The sequence below is a fragment of the Cibotium barometz genome, chromosome 32, assembly GCF_041138505.1.
Source record: "Cibotium barometz isolate CiBa-2024 chromosome 32, ASM4113850v1, whole genome shotgun sequence".
NCBI classification, from domain to species: domain Eukaryota; kingdom Viridiplantae; phylum Streptophyta; class Polypodiopsida; order Cyatheales; family Cibotiaceae; genus Cibotium; species Cibotium barometz.
The window spans coordinates 20,036,482-20,063,103 of record NC_141077.1 but is presented as its reverse complement, the minus strand read 5'-3'; the positions used below and the strand labels follow the sequence as shown (position 1 = coordinate 20,063,103).

Here is a 26,622-nt window from a genome sequence, read left to right as displayed (position 1 = left end):
ATCACCTTTGTTTCCACGTGTCTCATGGATGTGCTAGTATCATCAATGTTTGGAGCTTCTGTGACAGAAAAACATGCTTCGAAGAACCAGAGCATTTCAGTTGCAGTTTCCGATGATACAGCCAGAGCCTTGCCGATCTTAAGTGATTTCCTGCAAATATGAAGTACAAGTATATGCACAAGTTCACCCTCTTTGAAACTTTGATGAAGTTGTCTCGGTAGGGCTTTGGTAATTATCCTCTCTCAAAACCGAACACTGATTCTTTGAAAGAAGATTCTATAACCCACTTTGAAGGCTGGCCTCCGTCTTTCAATGAGTCCCTGCATGTTTCACGCTGCTTCTGGAGGCCATCCCTTGTCATCAATGAAGGCAACCTATCACATTAGGTAGAGAGAGCTTCATCTAAAGCTGCTTTGTCATCTCCAACCACTTCCCGGCCTTACACCAGAGCCGTTGGCTAAAGAAAGCATACTACAGACTAGATCCCATACACCAATATTATAACAGCACAAAACCAAAGAAACTCACAAAAGACATTGGTTGCCACTTCCTGTACCTTTTAGAATCTGACAGTAACCCGTTTTCATCATCCGAGCTATTCAAGACATGGTTAGCCAAACCAAAGCTCAGTCTCTCTAAGTTTGAAAGTTCTGGTGGCAGTGACAAGCCTTCACTCAGAAGAAGCACATCTTCGCAACAGATAGAGACTTCCATTGGCAGCCTTGCATTGCAAACTTCAACTGCAACATTCTGTATGTAGCATAAAAGCATGCATTAGAAACTATTGCAACCAAACATGTGCAAAGAAAAACAGCGTCAAGGCATATTTACTTTAAGAATCACACCAAGCCTAACTTTACATCATTCAAGCAGGACATGCGTCTGATAGACTTCCATGCATCTTTAATAAATACAAACAAGTTGTCAGAATGAGCATTACTTGCACATCTTGCCAAGTGGTCATAAATCCTCCCTAAATCTTAAACCAAAAGAATCTGCTTTGATTCAATAGATGGCTGACCAGCCTTCCTTACATAGTTTCCTTGCCCATTTCACCCCTCACATGGAGCTCCTCCTGCCCCAAAATTGCCCCTCTGTGACTCAGCAGTTAATAACATCTAGCCTTCCCAGTTCACGTTGCCCCAATGCTGCTGCACGATGCTTTCTTCCTTTGTCGCCTCTTAATTGCAGCCAATTTTTAGCCCATGTCTGCTGCCTGTCTGTACCCATAATCAGTTCAGCACATTGCCCCTTTCGCCCCAAAGCCATTCTTCTTCTTTGCTGGCTATGTGCTCCACTCCCGCACTTGAATTTGTGAAAAGGTTGACCAGAAGTGGTGCACAAAGCATGACCAGTAAAGCTCCACAGGTGAACAGGATATGGAGATAGCAACCAAAGTTGCAGTTTCCATCGCTATGTGCCTTTAGACTACTTTGCACACTGTTTGGGCTGCTGCTCGCCTCCTCTTGCGCCCGCTCTTGCCCCCCCATGTACAGCTCAAAAAATGCTTCTCTCTCTCTCTCAACCCACCCACCCCTACCTTCATTTTGGGGAACCAATTAAGTATGTCAAGTTCACAACAGTTCAAAAATGCTCACATTTTCAATGCCCCTAAGGATGAATGTTACTTGTGGAAGCTTGGAGATAGAATTGTTTACTCGGTACGAGCAGACTTTGATATTCAAATTCAGATTTGCACATGTGAGAGAGCGAATGAAACAAAAGCAAAGAGAGTACACTAGATTGGGTCCCAAATAACCCTGCAAAGATCCCCCCTGTAAAGGTTTATTTTGGACTCACCTGTGGGCTAAATCAGCCCAAGACAAGTTGTGCACAGCACCCCGCGAAGGTGCACAATTGGGCGCCTTCTTCTATGCTGCTGGACAGAATCCTGATGCTTGAATGTTCCTCCCGGAGGCCTCTTCTTGCTATGTTTTCCTCCAAAACAGACCGCCTGGCTTCAGGATCGCCTTCTCTTTGCGTTTCTTGCCTATGGCCTGCCCGGGGCATGTAAACAAGCGGAGGGTTCATGCAGAGATGAGAGATGCCTGGCATGACACTTGGAGCACCTTGTATAGGGGGTCTAGGGCAAGAGAAGCTGGCTGACTGGTGTAGGCCTCTAGCCGTGTAACAGGCCTTCCAGGGCTGTCTAACCAAGATCTCCTAAACACAGTCCAACACAAGATTAAAGAAAACCAAATAAAAGGGGTGTAGGCAAGCTCACCACCCAACCGTAGGACCAGTACTTCGATCCACCCCCAAGCCAGGGGCTTAAGGTTCCACTCCACAGATAAATGCCAGTCAATAGTGGCATCTCATGCCACCACTGCCTGCCCACAGGGACCCTCGGTAAGACTATCTGTGATCTACCATGTCCAACGTAGGAGTAGAAACTCTAGTCCAAACACACACCCATCAGAAGTGCACCGCACAACTAACTACTAAATAATAACCCAAGGCATTGGTATAGATAAATAGCTAACCTACTATAGATAGCCAATAGCCTAGTTTATTAATTATGAACCTTAGCCCTCTGTATCTGCTTGCTATCTCCTTATCCCATGGCCCCCTAACCCTGCTTCATTAGGCCCACTAATCTGAGGATTAGCTCCAACTAGCCTAATAAATGCCTAGGACACCAATACATCATTCAAGAGGGTTACATGCGAGTGCGGGACAAGCTTGACTAGCGCGGAAACACTTGTGTTCCACTGGCTTACATGTACCTATACAAGTGCTCACAAGGGGCTAGGTGTCCGACCATAGGGTCTTGAACTTTCCTGGTGCAATCATGCCCATGGCATCCAAGTGTGGGATGCATGTGGCATCCCCTCCTCCGTAGCTTGACAGAAGTTGCATTGCCTCCTAGTAATCTGTCAACAAATCTCGATAGTCCTGGAAGAAACCCTTGTCAAGCCAAGCCGCCTCGTGCATCCCTCGGTTTGGAAATTTCATGAGGCACCGACCATGCTTGAAATGGTGGACGAACCGCTCTCGAGTCATGACCTCTCCTTCGTCAATCACATACGGCTTGGGTTCGTCCTAAACTTTGGTCAGACATGTACTTGCATAATGCTTCAACCAACTGACATGGAACACACCATGCATGATCCAACTACAGTTCATTAATTTTCTTGACAATTGAGAATGGTCTAAAACTCTTGATGAGAGCTTTGGGCATCACTTGCCACCTATTTTTATCTCTACGTCATAATTTGGAGATAACCAACTCGCCTTCCAAAAACTTAACATCTCTAAAGTCTTTGTTGGCTTGCCCTATGTGGGCCTCCTGCGCGAAGTCCTTCAGAAATTCCAAGATCTCTTGGTAAGATTGTGATGTGATCGGCATTGCACAACTTAGACGTCGTCCTGGTCAGCAGAGACTAGAAGGGTCTCTCAAAAGACGCTTTATACAAGGTTATGCCAATAGATGATGAAAAGGAGCAGTGCCGCCTAAATCGAAGGCAAAACAATTCCCACTAACCTTGTTGGTCTCGAACACAACATTTTAGCACTTCGAAACCGAATTGATTGTAGATCTCCATCTAGCCATATGTCTAAGGCACTGGAAAAATTCAACCTAGTATCAAAATTGTCAACAATGCACCCCCGAAATGACTCCTAAATTTAGTGTCCCTATCTCACACAATAGCACCAAGAATACCACCTATGGGATACCATTGTCAAATAAACAACCTGGCAATGTCCTCGACAATAACACTGGACTTGCATGGGATAAGCATAACAAATTTACTAAAGCACTCCACAATCATCAAGCACTCTATTTTCCGCTTACCCATGTTTGGAGGCAGGTTTGTGACAAAATCCATAGAAATATCCTCAAAAGGTATATCGGGAATAGGCAAAGGTTGTAACAACCCGACTTTTTTCCCATGCAACAGTTCTACTTTCTGACAAACCAAACAGTGTTGCACGTAAGTGAACACATCCCGCTTGATCTGTGGCCAGTAGAAATGCCTCTACAACTTCTCAAATTGGAGCTCATGCCCCTATGACCGCCAACAATGGCATTGTGGGTGTCATGGAGAAGTGATGCCTCATGTTCTTCAAGATACATAGGCAACCTTTATAAAAAGACAGCCATCAAGGTTCTTGAAAATTGAGAAGTCCTCGTTCACGCAGGTCACGACCAGCTCCCCCTACTACTGTGGCCACCCCTCTCACACCATTCAGCCCGCCACTGCTGCTCCCACCTCTTCAACACTTTCAGCCCACCAATCTCCTCCTACCCACGTAACTTTCCCCCCTTCTTACCCACTTCAAGATGATCCTCCCCGCACCTCTGTTGCGCCCCTTCTCTCATGCCACAGCCCGCCTCTGCTGCGCCCAAAAACCCCATTCAGTCCACCATCCTCCCTACCTACCTGCCCATCTGTGCGCCTCCACCTTCCAGCCTTCCTCCATCCAACCCGCCCCTTGCTCTCTATTGCCCACCATCCTCTCCCCCCTCTCCTGCACCCAGTCCATCCTCCTGCCTCTCCCCCTTTTTTGCCTGTGTTAGTGTACACAAAATTCTCACTATGTTCAAGTCAGCCTTTCCATTCTAACCACCATCCTCTCCCCCCTCTCCTGCACCCAGTCCATCCTCCTGCCTCTCCCCCTTTTTTGCCTGTGTTAGTATACACAAAATTCTCACTATGTTCAAGTCAGCCGGCCTGTGCACAGTACCTCTACAGATCTGCGTTTCAGTCCTACAGCAGTCCTCAGCCTTCTTTGCATCATCCACACCTGCCCCAGCCATCTGGTGAAGGTAACACAGCATTCATAAGCATTTTCAGCATACTTTCATAGCTTAGAACAGTCCACTTCAGTCCCTTCTCAGCCTCAAGTGTGCAGCCCTTCCTCATACCCTTGGGAAGAGTGCATAGGCTCGAGATCAGTTCATTGTGGTGTTCTACAGCCGTGTACAGTTCAGCCAGGCTTCCGATCCTCTGAGATCCTGCGTTTGGCTTATCTACAGTCCACAGTCATTCTCTCTGAAGTAATAAAGCAAATACTATCTTGGTAAGGGGATAGGGGGCCCTTCAATGGGTAATTTGGGGCCCAATCTGGTGTACAGTTCTCATCTTTTTTTTTTTAACGAGAAAAGATCCTTTCATTAGTTATATAAAAACGCCCATAGGGCTGCAAAAGATCCTCTCCTGCTCACAAGAAAAACAGAGCAGTGAACAAAGCAAGGCAGCCCGGGAGACTCTCCCTAAGTGCTGAAAAGTACAAGCATCAGTACTAAGAGTGTACAGTTCTCATCTCTCTCTCTCATATCTCTCTAAAGTTTGAAGTATTAAAGTGGATTGCTAAACTCGCGAATTTCAGGATACAGAAGACGGTGTGAGCATTTGTGTGACAGGATCCTCCAATACGAAGACTTGTGTTGCATATTACATTGGTGTGAGATTCAGCTTGTCCACACACTTTTTTTTGTAAAGCTTCATGTCATTAATTACAGGTGGGAAACCTCAAAACGAGGAAAACCCACCAAAAAGACCATATACAAGGGAGACTACTAGAGTGTTCACTATGTTCAGTGTGAACATAGTTAAACATCTAAAAACAATCTGTAAAAAGAGCATACAGAGATGAGTCAATCTCATGAAGAGAGAGACAGTTATATAAAGATTGCTGAAGAGAGGAACGGAAGAATGAGTAAGCATCCAAACGAGGCCCAGCAAAAACTATCCTGTTGCGAGACTGCCAGGTAGTCCATAAAGCCCAATAGTGAACCCAATCAAAGAAGACTTTATAGGATCTAAGGGGTGAAGGGAGAAGACCGAAGATCCAAAAGTATTTCCCAAAGGGTGCCTGTCGGAAGCGGGCTCTCAAACGTGCAACAATCACATCCAAAAAAGTCCTGGTGAGAGGACAACTCCACAAAAGATGAAAGACTGTCTCTTGAAAAGCACCACAACTATGACAAGTTGAAGGTGCCAAAAGTCGCCTAGCCAAGAAAAGGCCGACTGGCAAGACTCCAATCAAGCATCTCCATAAAAAAAGTCTACTTTTCAAAGGAAGACTGCATTTCCAAAGAGAATGAAGCCGCTGTTTCCACCAAGCCTGACTTTTATGAAGATGCCAAATCTGATTCGCATGTTCTTGAACCCAAGAGGTAGGCAACAAGAGATGATATATCGAATGAAGCGAAAGTTTAGCCATTGATAAAGGGCCTCGTGCAGGTTGTTCTCTTCTAAGGCTCCAATCAACCAAACGATCAGAACGATCCAAATCTGCAATTGGTTCAAAAGGAGCAAGAAGCTCTCGAATAAGCTGCCAGATTGTTCTATAATGCATCCCTAGACCAAATTTTCTGGCGGCAACCACAAAAGAAAGCACATGGCCACTAGCATCCAAAACATCATCAATAAGATAAACTCCTTTCTTTGAAAGAAAATATGCCTTCCTAGGCTCACGTAGAGCCAAGGGTACATCAAAAGCCTTTGACCAATGAATACTCTCAAGGCGAAGCGAAGAAGATTGCGCATTAAGCCTGGGATTCCAAAAAAGATACTACGTAACCTGTTTCCAGGCAGAAATCAACTTAGATGAAAGAGGGCAGCCGACAATTTTTCCATCGAAATGGCTGAAAATTGCATCCCAATACGTAACAGTCCACTTTCCAAAAGCAGGTGAAGACATAGATATACACATATGACCCAACATAATAGCCCATGGCTAGCGCTGTTGTACAAATTCCAACAGCAAAGTGAATTTACGAGCAAGCACATGAAAATGAATATTCAATATGTTCAAGCCACCATGTATCTTTGGAGAACACATCTTTGGCATTGACAAAAGACGAAGACCCTTTTTACAATGTTGAGTTTTCCACACAATTGCCATTGCCAGAGACATAAACTGATCTATATCAGCTTTCTTCCACATAATCAATGGAAGAAAGAACTGTATGTAAGCCATTACAATAGTCTGCACTATCCTGAGATGTACATGAAGAGGCCAAGTGGAAAGCTGCCAATAATCAATTTTGCGATTCAATTTTAGCATAACCCATTGAATCATTTGTGAAGATGACAGCTGCCAACCCAAAGGGTAACCCAAATGACGAACGATATGTCCACCAGGAGGTATTCCACCGGGCCACAATACATGATGCCATTGCTGTACATTAAGCGCAAGCAAGGTAGACTTACGGAAGTTTACTTTCAAACTAGCAGCCAGACCAAAAAGTTCCAAAGCCTCCATTAATCTCTGAAGAATTTGTTGCGTATTCTTGGGCATAAAAAAAGAATCATCAGCATAAGCCTGAGCCAAGAAAGTATGCCCAGCAGGAAGCTGTAAGCCATGCAATTCATCAGTAGCTTGCAAAAAATCCAAGTAGCAAAGAAAAGGATGTGTGGCAATAGCAAACAACAAGGAACTAAGCGGACAACCCTGGCGAACTGAACGTCCCAATTTCCAAGAATCTGATAGAGAAGAGCTCAAAATCAAAGAAGCATCACTGTCATTATAGAGCCAATACACAATATTTTGCCACTTTGCACCGAAACCAAGATAACTCATAGTCATAGCTATATAGTCCCAATGCACAGAATCAAAGCTTTCTCAATATCAACCTGCAAAATGAGTACTCAATGGCAATATAAGCATTAGCCAAATTATCATTGATTTGCCTGCGAGGCACAAAACCATATTGCGCAGGATGCAAACCATCATGTAAAAATCCTTTAATACGATTTGCCAACATCTTAGTCAGAAGCTTATAGATGACAAGAAAGTGGTGGGTGCATTGCATCACCCAAACAACATAACCATGTAGTGATAAAGACCCCTCTCGGTCCTAAATGTCTTCTTATACGCATCACCACTCTTCATCCTTATTTGATGGTATCCGGACCTCAAATCAATCTTGGTGAAGATATGGGCACCTTTCAACTCATCAACCAAAATATCATCAATGCGAGGTATGAGATACCTATTCCTGATAGAAGCTTTATCCAAATCTTGGTAATCCACACACATCCGAAAGGTCCCATCCTTCTTCTTCACAAGAAGAATCGAAGATGTAAAAGAAGATTGACTTGGCTCCACCCATCCCATATCCATCTTGTTTCACCACCTCATCTTTCTCCACTTTGGATAATTTATATGGTGGCTTGTTAAGGGCCTAGCATTAGGCCCAAGCTCTCTCCCATGATCAATATCTCTTTTAGGTGGTAAACATTTGGGTATATTAAATACATCCTTGTACCCATCTAGTAACTTTTGTATGCCCTTGTGCATATCCTTCTTGTTGCCATCATTGTTATCATCCTTGCAAAGCTGTAATACATATACATAACCCATCTTCTTGAGTTCTCTCTTAAGTTGAGTAGCACTGATCAAGGTAAGCTTTGATGCATTGACTCCCATCAATGTAACACTCCATTCACCATGCATAAACAACATAAAACCTTGCTTTAGATTCATACTGAAGGATCCAAGACTTGAGAGCCAATAACCAAGAACCGTGTGGTGTCAAGAACAAGCAAAAAAGATTTGCATGTGTATTATTTTGATAGCTCCAAACTCACATCTTGACACATCATTGTACAAACCATTTTAGCCCCATTTGCCACTTGAAATTCATGAAAATTTGGCAAAGGTATGGGTAATTTGAGATTGCACAATGACTTCTTATTCACAAAACTATGCGTAATTTCTTATCCACCAAAACATGAGCCACTCTACCATTGACATTGACATTGACATTGACCTTGAACTGCAAAGTGTTTGCACCCTTGTATCTTGCATAAAGAATCTTGAGATAAGGTGCACAAGGTAGGCTTCGTGCTTGTTCGATCAAAAGCACACATAGGCATCCCATCATCATACTCTTGCAAAGTCTCTTGCAATGTGCCATTAGGGTCAAAAAGGAAACTCCTCGTCTAGTGTGTGATGATTATCACCCTTGATGAACTCATTGTAACGTACACATAGGCATCCCATCATTATACTCTTGTTGTGCGATTTGCCATTAGGGTGCCATCATGGTCAAAAGAAAACTCCCCGTCTAGTGTGTGATCATTATCACCCTCGATGAACTCATTTTTGAATTTGCAAGTCTTATTTGAGAGAAATGTGATTTTTTAGTATAATAGCACATGCATAATGAGAAATCTTAGCTCTAAAAAATTGACGTTTATACAAGGGCTTAAGAGAAATGGGAGTGTTTTGTATAATAGCACATGGAATAAAGAGCTTAGCTCTACAAAATTGGCTTTTATATAAGGGCCCTTGCCCAGTCAAAAGACTTAAAAATAGTCGTTGGCTCACTAACTTAGCCCTTGACTAGTGGCTTATTGAAACGAGAAACATTTTTATACATTCCCATTCTCCATTAAGCACAAGGAAGCTGCTTCATTAGTGCCTTGTACAAATGATAAGAAATAATAATTGTGGACATATATAAAGATGTGTGGTCATCTTAACCCAAGTTCTTAACAGAGTTAACAAACCCCCCTTTCTAGATGTGATCATGTTCTTACAATTAGATGAGACCAAAGATGGTCATTCATGAATTCTTAACGATTAAGCTTTTTGTCAGATTTGCAAAAAGCTACATCGCATGATCGGGCCGATTACCCATATATGTTGAACAAGAGTACCAATCTTTGTCAATTTTGTGAATACTATTATGCAAAGGTAATCTACATGCATGGGGATCACCTTATCACCTTTGAGGAAATGGTCGACACATGATTTTGGCCACCATCTATCAACTATGTCAATAGGATGGTTTAACAAGGCTGTAACATCTTTATAAATACCCACAATAATTATTTCTTATAATTTGTACAAGCTCCTGATGATTATAAAGCAGCCTCCTCTTGTGCTTAGGAGAATGAGAATGTATGACAACACTTCTAGTTCTAATAAGAAACTAGTCAAGGGCTAAATTAGTGAGCCAAGGATAATTTATAAGTCTTGGCTGGGCAAAGTGTGAACATAAGCCCTTGTATAAAAGTCAATTTCTAGGGCTAAGCTCATTACACTATGTGCTATTATGAAAAACACTCCCATTTCTCTCAAGCTTATCAGCTTTCATGTCATTTATTATTTCTTTCCTTATTATTATGAGTTTGCATGTGAGTAGAGAGTGTATTGTGTAGCCATTGCATTACATTAGGAATCTCCTTGTGCATCACCATTTTCCTAGCTCCCATTTGGGACCATTGCAACACATTGGAAAAGCTTTAGAAATACTTGTAGACTTCTAAAGGCATGTGTAGTATATTTACTTTCACAATTAGACCTTACTCAAACCCCAAAGCTAGGCCAAAAATGTACAGTCAACTCTCATAAGGGGCTAGGTGTCCGACCATAGGGTCTTGAACTTTCCTGGTGCAATCATGCCCATGGCATCCAAGTGTGGGATGCATGTGGCATCCCCTCCTCCGTAGCTTGACAGAAGTTGCATTGCCTCCTAGTAATCTGTCAACAAATCTCGATAGTCCTGGAAGAAACCCTTGTCAAGCCAAGCCGCCTCGTGCATCCCTCGGTTTGGAAATTTCATGAGGCACCGACCATGCTTGAAATGGTGGACGAACCGCTCTCGAGTCATGACCTCTCCTTCGTCAATCACATACGGCTTGGGTTCGTCCTAAACTTTGGTCAGACATGTACTTGCATAATGCTTCAACCAACTGACATGGAACACACCATGCATGATCCAACTACAGTTCATTAATTTTCTTGACAATTGAGAATGGTCTAAAACTCTTGATGAGAGCTTTGGGCATCACTTGCCACCTATTTTTATCTCTACGTCATAATTTGGAGATAACCAACTCGCCTTCCAAAAACTTAACATCTCTAAAGTCTTTGTTGGCTTGCCCTATGTGGGCCTCCTGCGCGAAGTCCTTCAGAAATTCCAAGATCTCTTGGTAAGATTGTGATGTGATCGGCATTGCACAACTTAGACGTCGTCCTGGTCAGAAGAGACTAGAAGGGTCTCCCAAAAGACGCTTTATACAAGGTTATGCCAATAGATGATGAAAAGGAGCATTGCCGCCTAAATCGAAGGCAAAACAATTCCCACTAACCTTGTTGGTCTCGAACACAACATTTTAGCACTTCGAAACCCAATTGATTGTAGATCTCCATCTAGCCATATGTCTAAGGCACTGGAAAAATTCAACCTAGTATCAAAATTGTCAACAATGCACCCCCGAAATGACTCCTAAGTTTAGTGTCCCTATCTCACACAATAGCACCAAGAATACCACCTATGGGATACCATTGTCAAATAAACAACCTGGCAATGTCCTCGACAATAACACTGGACTTGCATGGGATAAGCATAACAAACTTACTAAAGCACTCCACAATCATCAAGTACTCTAGTTTCCGCTTACCCATGTTTGGAGGCAGGTTTGTGACAAAATCCATAGAAATATCCTCAAAAGGTATATCGGGAATAGGCAAAGGTTGTAACAACCCGACTTTTTTCCCATGTAACAGTTCTACTTTCTGACAAACCAAACAGTGTTGCACGTAAGTGAACACATCCCGCTTGATCTGTGGCCAGTAGAAATGCCTCTACAACTTCTCAAATTGGACTATGACCGCCAACACTGGCATTGTGGGTGTCATGGAGAAGTGATGCCCTCATGTTCTTCAAGATACATAGGCAACCTTTATAAAAAGACAGCCATCAAGGTTCTTGAAAATTGAGAAGTCCTCGTTCACGCAGGTCACGACCAGCTCCCCCTACTACTGTGGCCACCCCTCTCACACCATTCAGCCCGCCACTGCTGCTCCCACCTCTTCAACACTTTCAGCCCACCAATCTCCTCCTACCCACGTAACTTTCCCCCCTTCTTACCCACTTCAAGATGATCCTCCCCGCACCTCTGTTGCGCCCCTTCTCTCATGCCACAGCCCGCCTCTGCTGCGCCCAAAAACCCCATTCAGTCCACCATCCTCCCTACCTACCTGCCCATCTGTGCGCCTCCACCTTCCAGCCTTCCTCCATCCAACCCGCCCCTTGCTCTCTATTGCCCACCATCCTCTCCCCCCTCTCCTGCACCCAGTCCATCCTCCTGCCTCTCCCCCTTTTTTGCCTGTGTTAGTGTACACAAAATTCTCACTATGTTCAAGTCAGCCTTTCCATTCTAACCACCATCCTCTCCCCCCTCTCCTGCACCCAGTCCATCCTCCTGCCTCTCCCCCTTTTTTGCCTGTGTTAGTGTCCACAAAATTCTCACTATGTTCAAGTCAGCCGGCCTGTGCACAGTACCTCTACAGATCTGCGTTTCAGTCCTACAGCAGTCCTCAGCCTTCTTTGCATCATCCACACCTGCCCCAGCCATCTGGTGAAGGTAACACAGCATTCATAAGCATTTTCAGCATACTTTCATAGCTTAGAACAGTCCACTACAGTCCCTTCTCAGCCTCAAGTGTGCAGCCCTTCCTCATACCCTTGGGAAGAGTGCATAGGCTCGAGATCAGTTCATTGTGGTGTTCTACAGCCGTGTACAGTTCAGCCAGGCTTCCGATCCTCCGAGATCCTGCGTTTGGCTTATCTACAGTCCACAGTCATTCTCTCTGAAGTAATAAAGCAAATACTATCTCGGTAAGGGGATAGGGGGCCCTTCAATGGGTAATTTGCGACCCAATCTGGTGTACAGTTCTCATCTTTTTTTTTTTTAACGAGAAAAGATCCTTTCATTAGTTATATAAAAACGCCCATAGGGCTGCAAAAGATCCTCTCCTGCTCACAAGAAAAACAGAGCAGTGAACAAAGCAAGGCAGCCCGGGAGACTCTCCCTAGGTGCTGAAAAGTACAAGCATCAGTACTAAGAGTGTACAGTTCTCATCTCTCTCTCTCATATCTCTCTAAAGTTTGAAGTATTAAAGTGGATTGCTAAACTCACGAATTTCAGGATACAGAAGACGGTGTGAGCATTTGTGTGACAGGATCCTCCAATACGAAGACTTGTGTTGCATATTACATTGGTGTGAGATTCAACTTGTCCACACACTTTTTTTTGTAAAGCTTCATGTCATTAATTACAGGTGGGAAACCTCAAAACGAGGAAAACCCACCAAAAAGACCATATACAAGGGAGACTACTAGAGTGTTCACTATGTTCAGTGTGAACATAGTTAAACATCTAAAAACAAACTGTAAAAAGAGCATACAGAGACGAGTCAATCTCATGAAGAGAGAGACAGTCATATAAAGATTGCTGAAGAGAGGAACGGAAGAATGAGTAAGCATCCAAACGAGGCCCAGCAAAAAATATCCTGTTGCGAGACTGCCAGGTAGTCCATAAAGCCCAATAGCGAACCCAATCAAAGAAGACTTTATAGGATCTAAGGGGTGAAGGGAGAAGACTTTATAGGATCTAAGGGGTGAAGGGAGAAGACCGAAGATCCAAAAGTATTTCCCAAAGGATGCCTGTCGGAAGCGGGCTCTCAAACGTGCAGCAATCTGATCCAAAAAAGTCCTAGTGAGAGGACAACTCCACAAAAGATGAAAGACTCTCTCTTGAAAAGCACCACAACTATGACAAGTTGAAGGCGCCAAAAGTCGCCTAGCCAAGAAAAGGCCGACTGGCAAGACTCCAATCAAGCATCTCCATAAAAAAAGTCTACTTTTCAAAGGAAGACTGCATTTCCAAAGAGAATGAAGCCGCTGTTTCCACCAAGCCTGACTTTTATGAAGATGCCAAATCTAATTCGCATGTTCTTGAACCCAAGAGGCAGGCAACAAGAGATGATAGATCGAATGAACCGAAAGTTTAACCATTGATAAAGGGCCTCGTGCAAGTTGTTCTCTTCTAAGGCTCCAATCAACCAAACGATCAGAATGATCCAAATTTGCAATTGGTTCAAAAGGAGCAAGAAGCTCTCGAATAAGCTGCCAGATTGTTCTATAATGCATCCCTAGACCAAATTTTCTGGCGGCAACCACAAAAGAAAGCACATGGCCACTAGCATCCAAAACATCATCAATAAGATAAACTCCTTTCTTTGAAAGGAAATATGCCTTCCTAGGCTCACGTAGAGCCAAGGGTACATCAAAAGCCTTTGACCAATGAATACTCTCAAGGCGAAGCGAAGAAGATTGCGCATTAAGCCTGGGATTCCAAAAAAGATATTGCGTAACCTGTTTCCAGGCAGAAATCAACTTAGATGAAAGAGGACCGCCGACAATTTTTCCATCGAAATGGCTGAAAATTGCATCCCAATACGTAACAGTCCACTTTCCAAAAGGAGGTGAAGACATAGATATACACATATGACCCAACATAATAGCCCATGGCTGGCGCTGTTGTACAAATTCCAACAGCAAAGTGAATTTACGAGCAAGCACATGAAAATGAATATTCAATATGTTCAAGCCACCATGTATCTTTGGAGAACACATCTTTGGCATTGACAAAAGACGAAGACCCTTTTTACGATGTTGAGTTTTCCACACAATTGCCATTGCCAGAGACATAAACCGATCTATATCAGCTTTCCTCCACATAATCAATGGAATAAAGAACTGTATGTAAGCCATTACAATAGCCTGCACTATCCTGAGACGTACATGAAGAGGCCAAGTGGAAAGCTGCCAATAATCAATTTTGCGATTCAATTTTAGCATAACCCATTGAATCATTTGTGAAGATGACAGCTGCCAACCCAAAGAGTAACCCAAATGACGAACGATATGTCCACCAGGAGGTATTCCACCGGGCCACAATACATGATGCCATTGCTGTACATTAAGCGCAAGCAAGGTAGACTTACGGAAGTTTACTTTCAAACCAGCAGCCAGACCAAAAAGTTCCAAAGCCTCCATTAATCTCTGAAGATCTTGTTGCGTATTCTTGGGCATAAAAAAAGAATCATCAGCATAAGCCTGGGCCAAGAAAGTATGCCCAACAGGAAGCTGTAAGCCATGCAATTCATCAGTAGCTTGCAAAAAATCCAAGTAGCAAAGAAAAGGATGTGTGGCAATAGCAAACAACAAGAAACTAAGCGGACAACCCTGGCGAACTGAACGTCCCAATTTCCAAGAATCTGATAGAGAAGAGCTCAAAATCAAAGAAGCATCACTGTCATTATAGAGCCAATACACAATATTTTGCCACTTTGCACCGAAACCAAGATAACTCATAGTCATAGCTATATAGTCCCAATGCACAAAATCAAAAGCTTTCTCAATATCAACCTGCAAAATGAGTACATCCTGCTTAGTGTATTTGGCATATTCAATGGCAATATAAGCATTAGCCAAATTATCATTGATTTGCCTGCGAGGCATAAAACCATATTGCGTAGGATGCAAACCATCATGTAAAAATCCTTTAATACGATTTGCCAACATCTTAGTCAGAAGCTTATAGATGACAGGCATAAGAGTAATGGGCCTCCAATGAGAAAAAGCTTCACAAAGATCCCGTTTAGGGAAAAGCTTAACCAATCCTTCTTTCCAAGAAGATGGTAGTACATCATTTGCCCAAGCTTCATTGATCATATACAGCAATGAATGTTCCAGCTGAGGCCAAAACGCATGGAAAAATTCCACTGTCAATCCATCCCATCCGAGAGATTTCCATCGACCCATTGAACGCGAAGCATCTTTAAGTTCAATATCAGTGAACGGAGATTCTAATTCCAAAGCATCCTGTGGAGAAATAATGGGCCGAACATGATGCATAACGAGCATTAAGTATGTCAGGTGAAGTTGTTGGCGGTTTAGCAAAAAGAGCTGCAAAATGCTGACTAGCAATATACGAGAGCTCCAACAAAGAATGAGTCCATTGACCATCAGATTTTTTCACCCTTCTGATGCATTCCTTTTGTCTTGAAGCATGTAGATTTTTGAAAAAATCTTTGGAAGAGCAACCCTTATCTATGATAGCTCGATGTCGCGAACGTGTCAACCATTTTTGCAATTTTCTCTGATCATTTAGCATGAGGAAGTGCTTAGCCTGCATTAAAGATTCTTGTTCATTGGTATTTAAAACCCGAAACTGAGCAAGATCAGCCATAGATTGACATGTTTCTTTAGCCTGCAAGATCCGATTCCGCAAGTCGGCCATGTAATAACGACCATAATCACAGATCACAGCCTGCATGCGCTGAACAAATTGAAACCAAGCAATGTCAATATCCTCATGCATTTGAAGGGGCAAAGGCTCAATGGCTTGCAAAGCCATTTCCTTGAAATCAGCATGCACAAGATAACTGTTGTTTAAAAGCAACAGCCTATGTTTCTGAAGAATAGAAACATCCTGTGGCATATCAAAATAAAGGCCTAACTATAAAGGAGAATGATCAGAGAGTAACATGGAGCGATCAATCCATAGCTTGCAAACAAAATCATCGTATTGGTCTGCATGTAACAAGTACCAGCGATCCAGACGTGTCCAGATATGCGGAAAAGCATTGTGATTAAAGGTAAACCCTTGCAGACGAGGGAATACATGTTGCCATAGGTCCAAAATATTGCAGGAAGAGAGCAAATCATTCCATGTTCTGCGTTCAGCTCCAAGCATATGAGTTCTTCCAGTGGAATTAAATTCAGGAGATGGAGCATTATTAAAATCTCCACAAAGGAATGCATTATGGAGCCAGGGATAAGCCAACATTTGCAACCATATATTTGCCCTGTCAGCTGAGCTTTGTGGCGCATAAACTGCTGCAAATTCATAAATTTGTCCATACAATGAACATTGAATGACCATCCATCTGCCAGCAGAATCATTGTAGGCCAACATTGGTTGCAGATCATGCTTAACAAGCATAAAAACTCCTGAGTAATGCTGAGTGCCCGCATAAAATATATCATAACCAGCAAAGTGACCTGATTGACCCACTAAGGTATGCTGATTATGTTCTTGCACACACACCAGATGAGGTTGCATTTTATGTACATAGTGCCAAAACAACCTAAATTTACCAGGATCACAAAGTCCTCTAATATTGTACGAAAGACATTTTATTGGAGCATCAAACATCAAATCTATACAAAGGTATATACAGTGAACAGCCAGCAAAAATCAATGCTGCATAACAGCAACTGAGTCAGGGAGAGAGCCCTCGCCCTGAATCAAGAGAGACTCATGCATATTCGTATCAACACACATATCCAAAGCATTTACATCGGCATCCATACTCGAGGAAGCACCTCGAACTACATCTGACCATATTCTAGTAAGCATAGTCGAAGAAGTGGAAGACTGTGCAATAGTGGCAGATGCAGTCCAATTACGTGAAGGAATGGGAGCACGACGAACCATAGTAGCTTTTTTCGGAGTTTTCCATTCAGCCGAAGATATTTTATCTTTTCCTTTATCCTTGGGTTGATTAGGCACGGCCAAAGAAGAAACAACTTGTGGAATAACTTTAGCTTTTCCTTTCTCTTTCTCCTTTTGAGTATTTCGAGTGGCTTGATTTGTTGGTATCTCCTTAACTTGAGTAGGCTGCACATTCGCTGAAATGGGAGGTACAGCAGATAACGGTGGAGGATGCAGCAGAGAAGGACATTCAGAAGCCATATGCCCAAATTTATGACAAGTGAAACAAGCACCTGCAAAGACTCCCCAATTTAATTTGAAATAACGTGCACCCATGCCACGCACATTTTCTACTTCAACAGCAATTGCACGTGGTTGCTCATGGTCCGTATCCCACAAGATGCAAAATCTGTTTTTGTTTCCTGTAGGACGAGGTGCACAAACCACTTTGCCCAGAGTGGCTGCTATACCTGGCAAGTGTTCCCTCAAATATTCCGGAAAATCCACGACCTCGACCCAAACAGGACAACGATGCCTAATCAAGGACTGATAGTCCTTGGTCGGGGACCAAGGTAACACATGTACCAACTGTATACCAAACATAAGGGGAGAAGTTTCAAGCATCTGCTGCTTATATTGACCATCAGACAGTAATACATCATAAAAACCCCTTGCTGCAAAGTGAACTCCATCTACAAAGGGTCCACCTAGAATGGACTGAATCCATTGAGCTACTTCTTGCGCAGAAGGCATTTTGCCCGGAAAGAAGAGGATAATCCCTTTTTCTGAGTATCTACGCAGAGGAGATACAATCGTCGGCAATTTAATCTTATAACTGAAAGAAGGAGGCGGGTCCTTCCATTTGACACGACTGTCTACAAAGTCCTCACATAAAGCCTCATATACAAACTGTGCATCCGACGAATCTTGCTTAATCATGGTGACAGATTCAATTGCAGTATGCTGCCTCTTGTTACTGTCTGCAGCATTATCCGGGCGAGCATAGGTCACAACAGTCTCAGACATAATTGTAAGAGTAAAGTCTGTACAACACTGCCAAACAACTTTTTTTTTTTAAATGAAAGCTGTATGCTGTATACAGTAGCCTAAAAATTTCTGCTGATGCGAATCAAAAAGAAGCTCTATTTGCTGGAATGCTGAAACCGACTTCTGCTGATGCGAATGAAGAAAAGCTCTGTACAACTGATTTCGAACTGTAGAAAATCTACAGAAGCGAAATTGAACCTGAAAAGGAAGGCGAAGCTGCACGGGGAGAGAGGATGGCGTGCGAAGAACTGACAAGAAGAAGCGCACACACACACACACAGCCGCACACACACACACACTCGTACAGGCGCACACAGGACGCGGAAGAGAGGAAAAGGGGCTGATAGACGATAAGAAGACAGTGTCAATCAATCAAGACACCAGCTTGTCCACACACACCGTATCCTTCGGGGGAGACGTCTTCCGGCTGATGAGTACTCTCTTCTGTAGACATGATGCTGAAGTCGGTGGTCGTGCCGGAACGCAATTTGACCATCCAAGGATGCCCTCACGCTAGGATACAGCTCGTCCACACACACCGTATCCTAGCGTGAGGGCATCCTTGGATGGTCAAATTGCGTTCCGGCACGACCACCGACTTCAGCATCATGTCTACAGAAGAGAGTACTCATCAGCCGCAAGACGTCTCCCCCAAAGGAGACCATGCTCTTCCATCTACAACAGACACCATAGCTCTTCTTAGAGCTCAGAACCAACTACTCATGGAGCGTCTCCAACTCTTGGAGGCAGCAGCAGCACGTCATCCTCCGCCTCCAGCACCACCCGACTACATCTCCCTCCTCTTTCAGATGGAACAACAAAGGAGAGAGGATGAGGCTCAAAGGAGAGACAAAAAAGCAAAAGCAGAAGCAAGGAAACAAAGATGGGACTATGAGGAAGCCCAACGCAAGATCGACAAAGACTGGCGTCAGGCTGAACTCGCCGCTCGAGAGCACCAACGTGCACTTGATCGAGAACGTATGTTACTCGAGCCCCAACAGGAAAAGGAGGCCATACACTTGAGGTATCAGCATCTCTCCTCAGTTTTCCCAGCCATAGGTGCGACCAGCCCGCAGTCCGCAGCATCGCCTACCGTCATTCGCAATCGACTAAACTTCAGTAAGTATGGTGGTAAGTGTCAGCTAATCAATTTATTCATCAATTTAATGCTCATTTTCCACTAGCTAGGATCACACACCCACAGGATAAAGTCCACATAACGGCTCCCCATCTCACTGGTGAGGCAGTCACTTGGTGGCAACATTGGTCTAGTATTCATACAGACCAGACCATAGGTGTCACAACCTTTGACTAGGACATCTTTGTCCATGATCTGAAGACCAGATTTCTCCCGCCCCAGTACATGACCGGCTTGGCAAATGAGTTCTATGGACTCAGACAGAACGGATCCCCAGTGCTTCAGTTTTCCGGAAAGGTAATTACTTTAGCACAGCAGTTCGGGTTATCTGCGCAAGCCAAGATGGAGCAATTCATTCGTGGATTGGATCCTAACATTCGGTTCACAGTTCGTAACTTTGAACCCAGTACATATGACCGGGCTCTAACTCTCGCTCAAAATGAAGAAATGAAGATGAACGGAGGCAAGCCCAAGCAGTCATCTCACTCCAGTACCAAACCCTAGCAGTAGCAATCCACTGCACAGCCAGGGAAAGGTAACGCATCTTCTAGAGATGCTAAGAAGGACGGCAGTAATAGCACCAGTTCAGGGGGCAAGAAGGACAAAGAATCTAAGCCTAAGAAAACCCTCGATGAAAAGGCTAGAGCAAGCATTACTGGAGGTTATCTTCCTCCAGAGGAGCAAAAGAAATATCAATCAAAAAATAGATGTTTTTTTTGTCACATCATAGGGCATGGTAAGAGGGATTGCCACAAATGGCAAGCGGAACAAGCCGCTAAAGCCCCTTCTGCCACAGTTGCCACAGCCTCCCCATCTCCTCCAGCCCCGTCTACTACCACCAATGTAGTTCAACTTTTACCTTCTATGCATCCTATGCCATCAGTGGTATTTGATGCAAAGCAGGAGGGTGAGAGCGATGCTGCACAGAAGAGCCTCATCCGAGCTTATGGCTCTGCCAAGGGCCGACAGTTTGTAGTCCTTTTCGATATGGGTAGTTCTGAAGATGCCATCTCTCCCTAGTTGGCTAATAAATTGAACTGCACATTAGTCCCATATCATTTGGAGATAGACGGGTTTACACCTGGTCTCCGCACCCACATATCTCAACAGGCACAGTAGTTTTCTTTTCAAGTTCAAAAGGCCTCATTCTAGCGAGATTTCATTGTCTCCTCTCTTGGGATGTGACATGATCTTAGGAATCCAGTGATTTCGTCAGTATGCGCCTATTCCCAATTGGGAGCAAGACACCTTTAATATATCTAAAGGTTTTCTTGAGCCTGTCATGATTCGGGGGGATAGGAGCATTCTTGGCATTCCTATGATCTCTCATCTCCATGCCCGACGAGCTATGTGCAAGGGAGCAGAAAGAGCATTGATTTATTATCAGAGGGCTTCTATCTCATCGATAACCGTTGTCTCATCATCTTCAGTCCCTCAGTTGGCAAATCTCCTTTCTCATTCAGACATTTTTAAGAATGATCTTCCACTCAGTATCCCACAGTTAGCAGAACCTCCTAGCAAGTTTCCCTCTTGTCTTTTCAAGACTTTCAAGGGCAAGCAAAAACAGGAGTCAGTTCTTAAACATTTGAAAATTGTTCCTTATGAACGCATTTTCACAATCACCACAGACCACCAAGCACTTAAGTGGCTCCCGACGATGCCAAGTGCCCAGTGGAGTGATCAACACACTAGATAGGGTCAGCTCTTCCACCAGTTTGGAGGAATGATCAAGTACATCCCTGGTCAGCATAACCCAGTAGCAGATGTTCTTAATAGAAAGACCAGCATCCAAACCAATCAGGAGTCTACCATTCTCAACATCTCTGGAAAAGACTTAAAAAGCATAGAAGGTCAGTATGTCGATTCCGCAGAGTTTGGTACTCAACCCAGTTTGGCCCTCAATTTTGAGCCTGGCCATTATTCAGTTCACAAACAAGCAAGTAAGTTTAGACGAGATATCCACTTCAAGGAAGGGGATTGGGTCTATTAGCGCATCATCAAACAAAGCTGCAACAAGTGGGCAAACATGGTCCCAAGCTTTCATTCCGTAATTTTGGCCCTTTTCCAATAGTTAAGAAGTTAAGTGATGTCTCCATGAAGTTAAAGTTGCCTACCAATTGGACAATGTTTTCCATGTTCCTTGGCTAAAACCATATGTTGGTCCAGAAGTGTTTGATGTTTCAGATGAACAGCAGCCAAACGTGGTAGACGAAGCAGAAGTCATCGAGCCCGAGCAGATCCTTCTTCATCATTGGAAGCATGGTTCCAGTCGACGGATACGTCAGTTCTATATGAAATTCTGAGATCGAGGTACCCACGAAGCCGTATGGCTAGACGAGGAGTTCTTCCAGTTGTACCCCCAGTTGTTGGCGGACTACTTGGAAGCCATGAACCTGTCGCCAAGTTAAGCAAGAGGGAATGTCACATGCACTCTGCACTCAGTGCATGGTGACAAGATGGCTCATCATCAACAGTGCAACATCTATAAATTATTAGAACCCAGTAGGATGATATTTGCCGTATGCCGTGACCACATTGTATATCCTCAGTCCAGGATAAGTCAGGCACAAGCTACGTAGGTCATTCCTCAGCCTTAGAGGATCAGTCAGTCAGTCAAGTCCCTTAACCCACTTGGAGAGAATCATTCATGCATGTAGAGTCAATAGAAGCCTTAGGGTTTGCATCAGAAAGCACTCTGCATTTTGCATAACATGCATTCATATGCATGTGCATCACTTAGAACATCATAGAAGCCTTAGAAAATTAACTAGGATTTATCTGGTATTTTTTTAATATTTTATAGTATTTTATTAGCATTTTATAACATAAAGTTTAATAACTTTATGACAAGTCAGCCAACTTTGACCAACTCCCAACTAGTATAAATAGGCAAGCCTTGTGCTTAGTTTCCTATTTAGCCATCAGAATCCAGGCGCCTCATATCCTCAGCCCTAGGAGCACACCCGCCTACAACCAATAGTTCATCCAACCCTCTGAGCATAGTTACTAGGAGTTTCAGAAACGCCTGATTTAAAACGGGTTTCAGAAACGTTTCAGAAGTTTCATAACTTTTTGAAATGGCAAAAAAAAGTTTCAAACAAAAATACAAAAATATATGTATTTTTTAATATAGAATGTACAGTAGTACGAGAAATAAGTGTTTAGGTCTTACTACTTAGCCTATTTATTTCAACAAGCAGAATACTTGAAAAACATGCCTCATAAGAAAACACATTGGATTCATTATTATTCAATGTAAACAATGATTCAATGCTAGAAAACAACACCCATATTCATCTCTCTACAAACCACATTCCATACATGATACTGGGCAGCCAAGAGTCTGGTACTTCACTTAACACAATGATGAAAAACATCATAATAAAGATAAATCATGATGACTCCCAAGAGTCATGACCATCACACAATGTCCCACGGTCCACCAAATCCAAAAAAAAAGTACATAGATAAATGACTCAAGGCTCATCCTCTTGCCCATCATCCTCATCATCCTCTCCATCACGCTCATCCTCACTCTCACTAGTAGTACCACTGGCTGAGTCCTCTCAAATGCCTCATCCTCATGATCTGCTGGTGTCGCACTGGTACTAGCAATTCCCTGGGATCGTGTACCATGAGATGTAGCTGTAATCTCCTCATACAACATGGAATAGATATCTCTATCCTCCTGAGGGATGTCGGGGATCTCCTTGCACTTTGTGATATCAATCTTGTCAGGATTGACTTGGCAAGGCTCGATGGGGTTCCCTTTCTGCTCTATCAATCGCAAGTTGCAATGACAGAACACAAGCCTCTCCAATTGTGCAGTTGAGAGCCTATTTCTCTACTTGATGTGGAAAAGTGCCCATGTACTCCAGTTTCTCTCACAAGGTCTTGAACTACAGTCTTGTGAGAGAACTCTCATGGCAATGCATCTCTGCAAATAAAAATCAACACCATTCATCATTGAATAGAAGTATAAGACTGTCAATATTCTTAGACAAGTTATACTTAGTAACTTGTTACTTACCAAATCTGGAGTACCAATGCCATATTTCTCCCACCAAGACACAGGCTCCAACTGTGTCCCCCTCAGTTGTGCTTTTGGCCGTCCAAACATATGGCTGCTGTTCCGATATATGAGACGCTCATCCTCCAGCTTTCTCATAAGTTGCACATCACCACCCAATAGCCTGGAAATGTAAGAGCTCCATCTTGCCTCTAGCTCTTCACTCAAGTACTGCTCCTCACTTCTCCAAAGAGGATGTAAAATGTGTGCAACTGCGTGGATTGGCCTATGAAACCAATCCCAGCGTTGGTTCCATATCTCCCTAATATCTTGAACTCTGCATATGAGTTCAAAGTTGCAAGTGGAAAAACAAAAAGTAAGTAATGCGCATATACTTCAATCTTCTAAGTTCTATGATCTATCTAACTTCAAGAGAAAGAATAAGAGTGATAACTCTCAGGAGACAATAATGTACAAGCATCGAGAGCTTCTCCAATCTTGTCCATGAACTCATAGAGGAGCCCAATGGTACTCCCCTCTATGTCCGTGAGTCGAAGGACACTATACATGGGATTGAGTGTCTTGACGAGTGCCTGCGCATCATTCCACCAAGTCTCCTTCATGACCATACGAGCAAATGAAACTGACTTTGGTGCATCTTTGTCATCCCATGTTGCCCACTCACGACATACCACTGTGCGCATTAGGCCATGGTGCACCTTCACGAGCCTCTCCACCACAATGAACATGTAGGCAAAGAGGGTTTTGGATGGCTTCAAGAGCTCTAGATCAGAATTGGCTCTATACATGCTCAGCACTTTAGGCCTTTTGGTGACAAAGTTCACCATACTAGAGGCTACAGAAAAAATGTTCCTCACCCAATCCAGCTTTCCAACCTCTTCTATCATCAAATCAAGGCTATGTGCAGCACAAGGTGTCCATTCAATCTTGGGAAACTCTTCTTCAAGCATCCTTCCCATGGAAACACAATTTGACCCATTGTCTGTTATGACCTGCACAATGTTGTCTAGGCCAATCTCCTGTATAGCCTGGCGTATATGCCTGAAGGTGAACTCCCCTGTCACCACTATCCCCGCCACAAAGGCATCAATGGCACGAATAAACATAGTGCCTTTGCATGAGGAGACCAAAATGTTATAAACACTCCTCTTCTTCACATCTACCCAACCATCACACATCAAAGTACACCCATACTTTACCCAAGTAGCCTTAAGAGGCTCCATCTCTGTCTCAACTGCTAGCTTCTCTCTCCAAAGCTCTGTAGTATGTAAGGCCTCATATGAGGGACCATCCCACTCACAACCTATGCGTGAGAGTGCTCTAATTGTTGTCCTCCATCGAGGAGTCCGCAAAATATTGAAGGACAATGCACACTGCACAAAAAGCTTGGTTATCTCCCTTGTTGCCTCCTTCATGGCAGCCTTTTGAAACCTTGCCTTCACATGTCCTTTCTTCAACAAAGGTAAAGTTGTCCTCTTTGCTCGAGGTTGTGAACTAGAGCTACCCCCAACAGTAAAAGTCCCATGCTACTGACTTTGTATGTCACCTACTATAGAATCTTGCTCTTCCACAATCATGGTAGCCTCTCTTAAATGCTCAGGATCCACGATCTCCTCAATAGGAAGGCAGCCTTCCAAGCCTTAAGGCTTTCATAAATGTGCCTTGGTACGACCTTACAAGGTCCCACCCCATGGCCCTTTGTATGTGTGAAGTGTGCCTTCAACCGTGCAACACTGCCAGGATGCACTTCTACACAAAAATTGCACCTCCATTTTCCCAAGCCTGAGCCTACATACTTGCTCTCCCATGTGACATTGCTGCACAAGGGATCCTGTGCGCGAGACATCTTGCAAAGTTGCAAGCAGCAAGAGAAATACCCTGTAACCTGTTGCCTGCATAGGTTGTGATAAAATCCCCATTTTAGTTATGGGAAAAAAAGCCTGATATAGGCTGCAGGCAGTAGGCTAGAGCAGCCTGTATTATGTATAGTTAACAGTATACTGTATAGAAACATAAAACACAATAGTATAGATTCTAGAAACATAAAACACCTAGGTAGCTAGGCTTACCTTGAGACTTGGCACTGGGCAGTAGGCTTGGAGTCTGGACAGCAGTCATGACTCGTGAAGGCGGGTGGTGGACAGGTCACACTACACAGGCTACAGCACTCGGTCGGGTGAAGGTGAACACACAACAGTCAGCCACAGCACAGCAGCAATCGGCCACAGGCTCCTCAACAGCTGGCCACAAATGGACAGTTCACAGGCAGTTGGGAGTCGCCAATCACTCGTGAACAGCACTCGTCGGGACTCAGCCAGCAGTCGTGAACAGGGTGGACAGGTCACAACAATCAAGAGTTGCCAAGCAATCAGGTCACGGGGCATGCATTAAGTAGTTTTCATTGTAACCCACCTTCCCATAAGAAATTTGCGCTTCAGATTTTTTTCAAAGACTAGAAATGCTATCAACAAAGACACATTGCAAACATTTTCTCATGACTTTGATTGAAACTGGCATTTGCAAAGCTCAAAGTTCATCTGAGGAAAAATCTCACCTTCAACATTAAAATCTCCAGCTGCATCAAACAAAACTATAAAGTAAGGGACCAAATTTTGCGTTGAAAACCAACAACTTACATCTTTTCAATTTGCTAAGGCATATTCAAGACAATGATACGAGTTCTAAGCTGTTGACCGGTAGTTTACATTTCTGTGATGAGAGAGAGAGGGGGGGGGGGGGGAGGGGACGGGGGAGGGGAGGCGAGAGAGAGATGAAAATGAAAACTTGAAAACGATATTAACGTCTACAGAGGACCAGAAGACTACAACTGTGTATAAGATGAGGATAGTCCACCAAAATACATTAAGTGTGTCAAGGATAAGAGGTGAAAGCATGGTTACACACCTACATTGCGCCACTAGAGACCACAAGTGTGTGTGTAGCTAGATATACATTATAATTACACATACTCTAGTCAAGAGCCTCGAGAAAAAAAAAAATCCTCCAAATCAAAGATGTGCCATGAGGCAGTAGCATATATTTTCATAGAATTGGAATATATCCAAACTTACAAATTGAGAGACGAATTGCACTTATTCAACAACAAAGAAAAAACTAGAAAACAATCGCAAAGAATAAAGGGATACAAATAAAAA

The 26,622-nt window shown here is 43.5% G+C and overlaps 1 protein-coding gene across 5 annotated transcripts in view; it reads right to left on the bottom strand.

Moving 5' to 3' along the window:
• The window catches only part of LOC147619914 (type 2 DNA topoisomerase 6 subunit B-like), a 50,446-nt gene extending 24,236 nt beyond the window's left edge, over positions 1 to 26,210 (bottom strand). For 2 of the 5 annotated variants that reach the window (XM_086825766.1, XM_086825767.1), the window contains exons 1-4: positions 26,022 to 26,209; positions 557 to 750; positions 288 to 374; positions 6 to 150 (exon numbers count right to left, since the gene is read on the bottom strand). In XM_086825766.1, coding sequence (XP_086681892.1) covers positions 6 to 150; positions 288 to 374; positions 557 to 750; positions 26,022 to 26,048 — 453 coding nt within the window. In that variant the 5' untranslated portion in view covers positions 26,049 to 26,209. Of the gene's footprint in view, positions 1 to 5; positions 151 to 287; positions 375 to 556; positions 751 to 1,800; positions 3,033 to 26,021 lie in introns of those variants that run through there. The other 3 variants (XM_086825768.1, XM_086825769.1, XM_086825770.1) reach the window with 3 other exon arrangements.
• Between the last annotated feature and the right edge of the window lie 412 nt (positions 26,211 to 26,622).